We start from the raw sequence: 9368 nt of genomic DNA on the forward strand, positions 1-9368 counted from the left end.
ACCAACAAACCTCTTCCTCTTTGTCAGGTTTGGATGCATCTTCCTTGACCTCTTCATCCTTTGCATCATCTACATCCATCTTTTCCTCCTCTGCCTTCTTTTCATCTGCTTTGTCAGATTTAGATGAGTTTTCCTCTTCATGATTATCATCACCGTTTTCCTCTGATTTCTTAGGTGTCTTTGCCTTCTTTTCACCTTCTTCCAACTCCTCCTCCTCCTCCTCTTCTTCCTCTTCCTTTGCTATTTTTCGTTGTCTCCCTCTTTTACCACCTGCAATATTTAATTTCAGATAAAATTAACAGTGTCAAAAATAAATAGGACTCACAAATTTAGGAAAACAGAAAAGACACTTACCTCTACCTCCGCCACCACTGGCGCCAGCACTCTTTCTTTCCCTCTTGGGGGGAGGAGAAGGTGTCACAGGTGTTGTGGCACCTCGGACTGAGGAACGGGTCATTCTACGTCCTTCCACTTCTGTTCCAGGAAGCCCTCTGGTAATACTTTCAGCCTCTTCTTGAACCTTAGCTATATTGGACTTCTTCCCTCGTGAGGGGCGACCTCGCTTAGGTTTCTCATTCATTTCTTCAACCTCTGGATCAGCTTTAGGATCTTCCTGCAACATATAGACAAAAAACATATGTAATATTCCCAACAAATAAAACCATGAACAAAATTTGTCAGCATAGTAGAATTGAATGTTTCCATATTAGATATGCAGTTGACACAATAAAAGTTATTTACGAATATTGATAAAAACTCATCAAAATAAAATTTTTAGAGTAGAGTACTATGAAACAAAGCAAGGTTAATTAAAAAAACAAAACAAAAAAACTATTAGTCATGGAAATTGAATAAACATACTAGTTTTCAGCTCAATAAGCAATAACAACTTGATATAAACGACTAGACCAAAACCAATGAAGAAGAATTGCATCTCGATAAGTAGAAATGGTCTTCCAATGCACAGGGCTAGAGCAAAACCGTGATAAACATTACTATCACCAGTAACCGGCCACCTAACCTCCTTCGAGTCCTTGGCGCCTGCACCGCTCCATCAAGAACCTCCGCCGGGTCAGACATGTCTGCCGCGCCTCGGGGACTGATAGGGGACGACGCACTAAAGCCATCCACTACACCCTCCCACCTTAAGGGGCAAACGCTTGCGAACTGCGGCAGGGTCATAATTGTTCAATAAATACCGAATGTTTTAACATTAGAAAACCATAACACAACTGCAGCAGAAGGCAACGGATTTCACACGTAATGGCTTGCAATCATCTCCTCAGAGACGCACCGAACTTGGGGGTGTATGTATACTTGGACCAGTTTCAGACACCTACCTCTTTTGAATTTTCTACTGCGGAATCTGCAACAACTTTTTCCTTAGTATCAGCCATGGTTTAAGCTACTCTCGTGTATACAAACACAAAATCGTTTAATAACGGCTCGATAGCTTGTAGCCGGGCTTCAATGTTTATGCGGCGCTCAAGATGGCGGTTGGCGTGGGTCACGTGACATGACGAGGGCCCGCGCCCGCGCCCTCGACCGGACATTTCAAACGTTATGGAAGTCAGAGATTTGGCGCGAAATTCAAACTGTTTCTTGACGAAAACTGCCGCTTCGCAACTATTGCATTTGAAAAAAAAAGAAGAAAGGATTCTCTGCAAATGAAATACATACAAAATCTCTTTTGTTTGTTGATAACCCAAACAAAGACACATTAAATGTACAACATAAAAGAAGGGACCACATTGTATTTATTTCATGACATAGTGCAAATAAGTACATCAGTGATCAATAAATTATTTTACAATTATTTCATTGCTAGGAAGGTAGTTGGACACGAATAAAACAAATTTTCAGACAAAGAAAGACATGTAGACCCAAAGTGTAGACAATCCATAAAATTACTATAATGCAATGCTTCTGGGGAGAATATCCAATATACGCTGTTTTGTTACAGGAAGAATGACAAGAGAATTTGGCCTGGAAGAGAAATAAGCAGAAAAGATATAAAAGTTGCTTTTTAAATTTTCAATACCAATATCACACATCAAAATGAATAATTAAATAAATTTGTTTACCTCTCGAGGAAGAAACGAAGTAAGTGTAGTGTGCTATCAGGAAAGACATTCTGCTTAATACTATGCTCCAATGCTACTAAGCAGCCATCTAGATTCCATGTAACTTTCAGGGCTTTGTCTTCGCTCTGCAAGGAAAAATTAAGAAAATTAAATCATAACATAATTTTTTCATGACAAGCATATGAGACCTCTGTATAGTACAGCAACCACAGTATCTATCAAGATAGTACCTTGATCAACCCTAGATGAACAAGTAAGGCATTATTTGTTAAAGCAGAACGGAATGAATCTCCTTTTTTCGCCCAGCTGTACATATGTCTAAGCAATTCTTCACTTGTTTTAAGAGCAACCTGTTGCACCTTTGAATTACTGTGTGAAGATAAAGCTGCAACCTTCATTAACATGGGCAATAGGTTTTCCAAATAATTCTCATCCGCTAAATACTGAGTAAAAACACAAAAAGAGGTAAAAAGGGCAATTTTACAAGGGCAAGATCCACAAATCAATATATGAAAGTAAAATACCTTTGCCTCCTGCAAGAGTTTGTCCGTAGTGACAGATACAAGTCTTTCACCTGTAGGAGTCTCCAAAAATTGACGAACAGTACACTACAACAACAACAACAACAACAACAAAAAACTGAGAAATTTTAAAAACAAAAATTAAAATTTTATAATTTTGGTCAAAAAAGCAAACCTGTTCATTTGGAAGATTAAGGGGAACCTCCACAGTGTCATTGGAATCATCATTCTCTTCATCCTCTTCCTCTTCTCCATCATTCTCATCTTCATCATCCTCCTCCTCATTGTCATCAGCATCTTCCTCATCATCAACACCTTCATCATCTCTGAGAAAAGAAACACAGATTATGAATAAATCATCAAAGAAAACTAATAAAAGTCCATCCAATGATAAAAAATGTAAAAAAAGTTCACTCACTCCAAACTGAGTACTCCTTCTTGGTGACCAGCACTCAGCAGAACAGTTTGAATTTGTTCACAGCCATCATCACCAAATTGGTTACCATCAAGGTCCACTTTCATCAATTTCTTTTTGTTTGCCAGAGCAGTAACAATTGCAAGACCTCCCAACAATCCAATTTCATTGCAACTTAAGTAAACTTCCTAAAATCAAGGTAATTATGATAAATAAAACAAATTAAATACACTTCATGGAAGAAAATTCCATTTAGCGTAATGGAGATACTGCACCTCAAGCTGTGTGTGTTTTTCAGTGAGAGCTTCAGCAATAAATTGAGCTCCTTTAGTTTTTAGTAGACAGTCACCAAAGTTTAGGGACCGGAGCCCAGGGAGATATAGGAGAGCTTTGGATATAGCAGCAGCTCCTTTTGCTGTAAGTGTATTGTCATTCAAATTTAAAAGCCTCAAATTAGGGTTTTGTTGTAATCCTTCACTGAGAGCTGTGATCCCAACATGATAAATGCCATTTTGTGGCATTGCAACCTCCTCCAGAGTTCCTACAGCCTGCAATGACAAAGAATAGTAGATGAAAGATTGTTCTTAATTGGCACACACATTGTTAAATTAAACAAAAATTGATGCAGAACAATAATCAAGGCTACCTTAAAAACTTTTGCAAGAGCAGTTGCACCCTCATTTTCCAAGCGATTCCTACCAGCAATGAACACTCTAAGGCCAAGACCTTTACCACCAGCTTCTTTAGCATTGTTGTGACAATCCAGCAAAGACTTGGCCAACAACTGAAACAATTCAATAAAATTGAAGCTGGCACAAATAATTTGAATATGCTTGTTAATAAGTATGGATGCATACTTTGCCACCAGATATCCCAAGGCCATTATTGTTCAGGCGCAGTTCTTGAAGTGAGTAGCATGGGGGTGACCGAAGTAATGTTGCTAAACCTTCCACACCAATAGGGCCAAATGCATTGTCACTAAGATCAAGTTCAACTAGTCTTGCTTGGGCAGTCATTAAACCCTGTCCCAAAGCTTGTAGAGCCTTGGGAATTTCGGTCTTCATACGTCCAGTAAACATGTCCTTCCATAATGCCCGTTTCAGTTCTGGGTGCGTTTCCAAACCTTTGGCAATTGCCTTTGAAGCTTCTACTCCCAGAGTGTTTCCTTCTAGGTTGAGGAACGTAAGATCGGTGCATTTGGCCATGGCGTCCACCACTTCCTTGGCTGCAAATGCAAAATGTAAAGAGAAATGACATTAGAGATAGGGGTGCAAAAGGGTTAACGGGTTAACAAAGGATGACTAGGAACACAAGGGAATTACAACCAAGGAAGGAATAACAAAGCAAAACATTTGCAAAGTAGCTAGCAGGTTGATACGAAATTGAACGGCGCAATAAGTGGAGGACAGAAAACAGTGCAATCAGCGTATTACACTGAAGTGTCCATAACCTACCGTCATTTTCCGAGTCCAACTTTAGACCCTTTCCTTGAAAAGACACTCCACTTGGCTCAACACTCGTGGCAGCCAAACGCTGCACCACATCATCGAGTTCACTCATTGCAACCGGCATAAGGATGACGGGACAAAAACAAAATAAATATGTAAACAAAATACAATGCGGCTAACAGGCTAACACAACCCCCGCCGCCCGCCGTATCGATTTTTGAAATAGATGCGCAGTTACAGTGGTACCAACTTTGAACAAAAAAACTATATCTGATATCTTGCTTTACTCTAATTTTAGATTTAGATCTTCGCTTCTATTGTTTGAAAAACTAAATTAATAATAGTTTTGTATGCTCGGAGTAAATGAAAATCATTTAAACGTTCGACTGAAAGTGACGTAGAAGCTGTAAGGTTGGCTTCTGCGCGGATAAGAAATGTTCGTTAACGTCCGGAGCCGGGCCGTGATTCTGCGCATTGTACTTCCGTCTCCCGACATGGTGTGGTGGTGGTGTTGATGTTTGCTGGGCGCTGATGAGTGTGGGGACCACGACCACGCCGCTCAAACAAAACTGATAGTTTATTGGAGAATGTTTTAACGGGATTATTCAAAATGGTGAGTTTTCTTTCCCATCTGAGAGGGCTCTCTTGCAGATTGGTTTTTGTGAAGTACTTTGGTGATGTTTTCGTCCTAAAACTAAGATCAGCGTACAAACTCGTGTTGGTTCGACCTCACGTGGGTCGCCTACTGCAGCATTATACAATCTATCCTTAAATTATCTTAAACCTGATATTATTTCATTTTCTCCTTTTTATTCTGCATTTTACAAACACTTCTCAAACGGCTATTGCTTATCATGATATTTCTGTTACATTATTTTCTTGTATAATATGACCCATCCCATAACCTTCCGAAGCCATGCTTCCCGTTGGCCATTAACTAGTTAACACGGGAACTTGGCCTTGTTTTTTTATTGACCATATATCTTGTAGTAACCATCTACACTTGTGGAAATGACGTACTTATTAGCTGTAATCAAAAGTTTTATACATTCTCTTGTAGATTACAAGTTTTGTTCCCAATATATGCATGAGATTTTAAATATTTGTGTCTTTTATTACAGCAACCCATGTATGTGCTCTATGAGCATGCTGCGGGATATGCCTTGTTCTCTGTCAAGGAGTTCGAGGAGGTGGGGATGCTCCTACCTCAAGTGGAAGCATCGGTCACAGATTTGAGCAGGTTCAATGGTATTGTGAAACTTGTTAGCTTCTCTGCATTCAAGAATGCCTTGGCTGCATTGGAAAATGTCAACGGAATATCTGAAGGTATGTATACAGTTTTGTCTCAATCTAATGTAGGGATGCAAGACCTAGCTGATCTTAGGGCATTTTCCCTTTGGCCATCCTGAAGCTTGCAAGAGAAATTTGACATTTTTTGAGCCAGTTTCAGTATAATGTGATTTCTGGTCAAGCAATGTTGAACAAAGTGAAATTCTTGTAGTTGCGTACTTTCATTTACTTTGAGGACATGATGAGCCAACTCTTGGCTGAGTTTATGATGCACTTTTTGAGGTCTGAACACCTGATCCTTATAGCTTAAGAGATACTTTCTTTACTCCATCCGATGACATTTTATCAACTTTTCCTAGCTTAAGCAAGACCTAGCTGATCTCAGGGCATTTTCCCTTTGGCCATCCTGAAGCTTGCAAGAGAAATTTGACATTTTTTGAGCCGGTTTCAGTTTTATGTGATTTCTGGTCAAGCAATGTTGAACATCATGAATTTGTCATAGTTTTGTACCTTCATTGCGTTTTAACGTTTGAGGACATGATGAGCCAACTTACGGCTGAATTAATGATGCACCTTTTGAGGTCTGAACACCTGATCCTCATGTCTTAGTTAAAAATTAATTAATTCACCCTAGGATATTTCATTATCCTTCCCTGGCTTTTTAAAGCAAGACCTAGCTGATCTCAGGGCATTTTCCCTTTGGCCATCCTGAAGCTTGCAAGAGAAATTTGACATTTTTTGAGCCGGTTTCAGTTTCATGTGATTTTCGGTCAAGCAATGTTAAACATCATGAATTTGTCATAGTTTTGTACCTTCATTGCGTTTTAACGTTTGAGGATATGATGAGCCAACTTACGGCTGAATTAATGATGCACCTTTTGAGGTCTGAACACCTGATCCTTATGTCTTGATTAAAAATCAATCACTTCACCCTAATATATTCCATTATCCTTCACTGGCTTTTTAAAGCAAGAACTAGCTGTTCTATGAGCATTTGTCATCTTATAGGCCATCCTGAAGCTTGCAAGAGAAATTTGACATTTTTTGAGCCGGTGTCAGAATTATGTGATTTTCGGTCAAGCAATGTTAAACAGAATTAATTTGTCATAATTTTGTACCTTCATTGCGTTTTAATGTTTGAGGATATGATGAGCCAACTTACGGCTGAATTAATGATGCACCTTTTGAGGTCTGAACACCTGATCCTCATGTCTTAGTTAAAAATTAATTAATTCACCCTAGGATATTTCATTATCCTTCTCTGGCTTTTTAAAGCAAGAACTAGCTGTTCTTTGTTACTTTTGTCAAGCAATTTTACCCAATTGCTATATTTTTATGTATTTCAACCTGTCTAATTCTTTTTTAAATTATCCTTTCAGGTATCATGCATGAGGATCTGCAACTCTTTTTGCAGTCCAATATTCCAAAACCCAAGAAGGTAGTCCTTGGTGTTAGTGAGCCGAAGCTTGGAGCCAGCATTAATGAAGCTCTAGGCATCAATTGCACTCATCTTGGTGCAGTTCCTGAAATCATCAGAGGTATGTACGCCCCTATTTTCTGGACAAGCAGCGATGTCTCCCATTACATTTCATCACAGGTTGATGTATGACTGAGGTATTAGCAACTAACATTCATTCTTATTTCAGGTATTCGGTTTCATTTTCACAACTTGATCAAAGGATTTACTGCTAAATCGTCAGGTGTTGCCCAGTTAGGTTTGGGTCACAGTTATTCCAGATCAAAAGTCAAGTTCAATGTCCACAGAGTTGACAACATGATCATCCAGAGTATTGCCTTATTAGACCAACTTGATAAGGATGTCAACACATTTTCTATGCGGATACGGTAAAGACCCTTTAACTTCTTGAAAAAAAACAACATATGGCCTTTCTTGGTTTATTAATTACTCTTTTCTACATTTTAGCGAATGGTATTCCTACCACTTCCCAGAGCTTGTCAAAATTGTCCCTGAGAATTACTTGTATGCAAAGGTTGCCAAATTCATTCAGAATCGTAAGAACTTGTCAGAAGAAAGTCTTGAGGGTCTAGAAGAAATTGTTATGGATAGCTCTAAAGCTCAGGCTATCCTTGATGCATCAAGATCTTCAATGGGTGAGTTATTTCTGTACACTATTCTTTAATTTATTTTACCTAAGGAAATGATGAGGAAAATATAAGATCTGATATATGATGTACCTATGAGGTCTGAACACCTGATCCTAATTTAATGTAGAGCTGTTGAATCCATCTAAAATTTTATTTTGACATCGCTTTTTAATCATTTTTTTTCAACCAGGTATGGACATATCTCCTGTGGATCTGCTGAACATTGAAATGTTTGCTGGAAGAGTTGTAGCATTAGCTGACTACAGGAAACAACTGGCTGGTTACTTAAGATCCAAAATGGAAGGTGTAGCACCAAACCTTGCATCTCTCATCGGAGATCAGGTTGGTGCTAGGTTGATTGCTCATGCAGGCTCCCTCACAAATCTTGCTAAATATCCAGCGTCAACTGTTCAAATCCTTGGTGCTGAGAAGGCTCTATTTAGGTAAGTCCAATTTTATGTTAAGATATTTTACCTCAGAGGAAATGAGAAGTAATTCCAATCTGATTTCATGATGTCTCATGAGGTCTGAACACCTGATCCTCATTAATGATGAGACTGCTGTTGTACTATTTTTTTCATTACTCTTTTTAAACCAAGTTTTAACTTGCAGAGCTTTGAAAACAAAAGGTAACACACCTAAATATGGCCTTTTGTTCCACTCTACATTCATTGGTAGAGCAGGTGCAAAGAACAAAGGTAGAATATCTCGATACTTGGCTAACAAGTGTTCAATTGCTTCAAGAATTGATTGTTTCTCTGAAAATCCCACCCACATATTTGGTGACAAGCTGAAACAGCAAGTTGAGGATCGTCTCAAGTTTTATGAAACTGGCGATATTCCTAAGAAGAACATTGATGTTATGAAGGAGGCCCTTGAGGAGGCACAGCAAGAGCAAGCTCAGGCTGAGGTGAGTACTGTTTTTTGATGTTAGCACTATTAGGCTCTATCCAGCACAGGATTTGGCATTTTCTGATACTTCTAATTCCCTCTACAGCAAGCTACTTCAGAGAAAAAGAAGAAGAAGAAAGACAAGAAACGTAAACTGTCTGAGTCAGCCCCCGAGGAGGAAAATGGTCACACAAATGGTGATCACAGTATGAATGGCGATGACGAGGAGAAACCCAAGAAAAAGAAAAAGAAGAAGAAGACTAAGAGTGAATCAGAAGATTGAATGTAGCTTTTGTTTCATGTTTCTTTTATTTTGGGACACCACACTCAGATTACATATTTTTAAGTGAAAAAATCAATTTCATTTCCCAACCCACTTCTATTTCCTGTTAAATCTTTCTTTTTTTCTACTGAGTTTAGATTTAACTCAAATTTATTGTTTATTTTTCAATCAAGAGATGTGATTATTTGTTGTCTGTTGAATTGCAATTTCAACCATTTTATAGCAGTGTTACATATGTACCTCTGTACCTGAAAGATAACCCTAGTTTTGCACTGTTTCATTTGATATGGTTGGATGTGTGAATGGAATTAAAAGGGGTGTGTGAAATTT

The 9368-nt window shown here is 38.6% G+C and overlaps 3 protein-coding genes across 4 annotated transcripts in view; 1 reads left to right on the forward strand and 2 right to left on the reverse strand.

Moving 5' to 3' along the window:
* Window positions 1-1513, reverse strand: part of LOC113217986 (ABC transporter F family member 4) — a 9768-nt gene extending 8255 nt beyond the window's left edge. Inside the window, exons 1-3 of one of the 2 annotated variants that reach the window (XM_026438103.2) lie at window positions 1341-1509; window positions 355-613; window positions 11-270 (exon numbers count right to left, since the gene is read on the reverse strand). In XM_026438103.2, the coding sequence (XP_026293888.2) occupies window positions 11-270; window positions 355-613; window positions 1341-1397 (576 nt within the window). In that variant the 5' untranslated portion in view covers window positions 1398-1509. Of the gene's footprint in view, window positions 1-10; window positions 271-354; window positions 614-1340 lie in introns of both variants that reach the window. The other variant, XM_052265869.1, reaches the window with a different exon arrangement.
* Window positions 1514-1739: 226 nt separating this feature from the next.
* On the reverse strand, window positions 1740-4714 carry LOC113217978 (ran GTPase-activating protein 1). The gene is made up of 10 exons (XM_026438092.2): window positions 4475-4714; window positions 3878-4245; window positions 3667-3804; window positions 3296-3568; window positions 3024-3208; window positions 2781-2931; window positions 2609-2692; window positions 2315-2527; window positions 2085-2209; window positions 1740-1986 (listed from the first exon to the last, which is right to left on the reverse strand). Exons 1-10 carry the CDS (start codon window positions 4590-4592, stop codon window positions 1911-1913), a joined length of 1731 nt encoding a protein of 576 aa, XP_026293877.1. The 5' UTR covers window positions 4593-4714; the 3' UTR covers window positions 1740-1910.
* Window positions 4715-4912: 198 nt separating this feature from the next.
* On the forward strand, window positions 4913-9365 carry LOC113217981 (nucleolar protein 56). Its single transcript, XM_026438094.2, has 8 exons — window positions 4913-5081; window positions 5590-5794; window positions 7138-7296; window positions 7405-7603; window positions 7683-7870; window positions 8055-8307; window positions 8477-8774; window positions 8862-9365. The coding sequence occupies exons 1-8, from the start codon at window positions 5079-5081 to the stop codon at window positions 9036-9038; spliced, it is 1482 nt and encodes a 493-aa protein (XP_026293879.1). The 5' UTR covers window positions 4913-5078; the 3' UTR covers window positions 9039-9365.
* Window positions 9366-9368: the final 3 nt, after the last annotated feature.

Source organism: Frankliniella occidentalis, unplaced genomic scaffold, assembly GCF_000697945.3.
Source record: "Frankliniella occidentalis isolate FOCC.00 unplaced genomic scaffold, Focc_3.1 Scaffold32, whole genome shotgun sequence".
NCBI classification, from domain to species: Eukaryota; Metazoa; Arthropoda; class Insecta; order Thysanoptera; family Thripidae; genus Frankliniella; species Frankliniella occidentalis.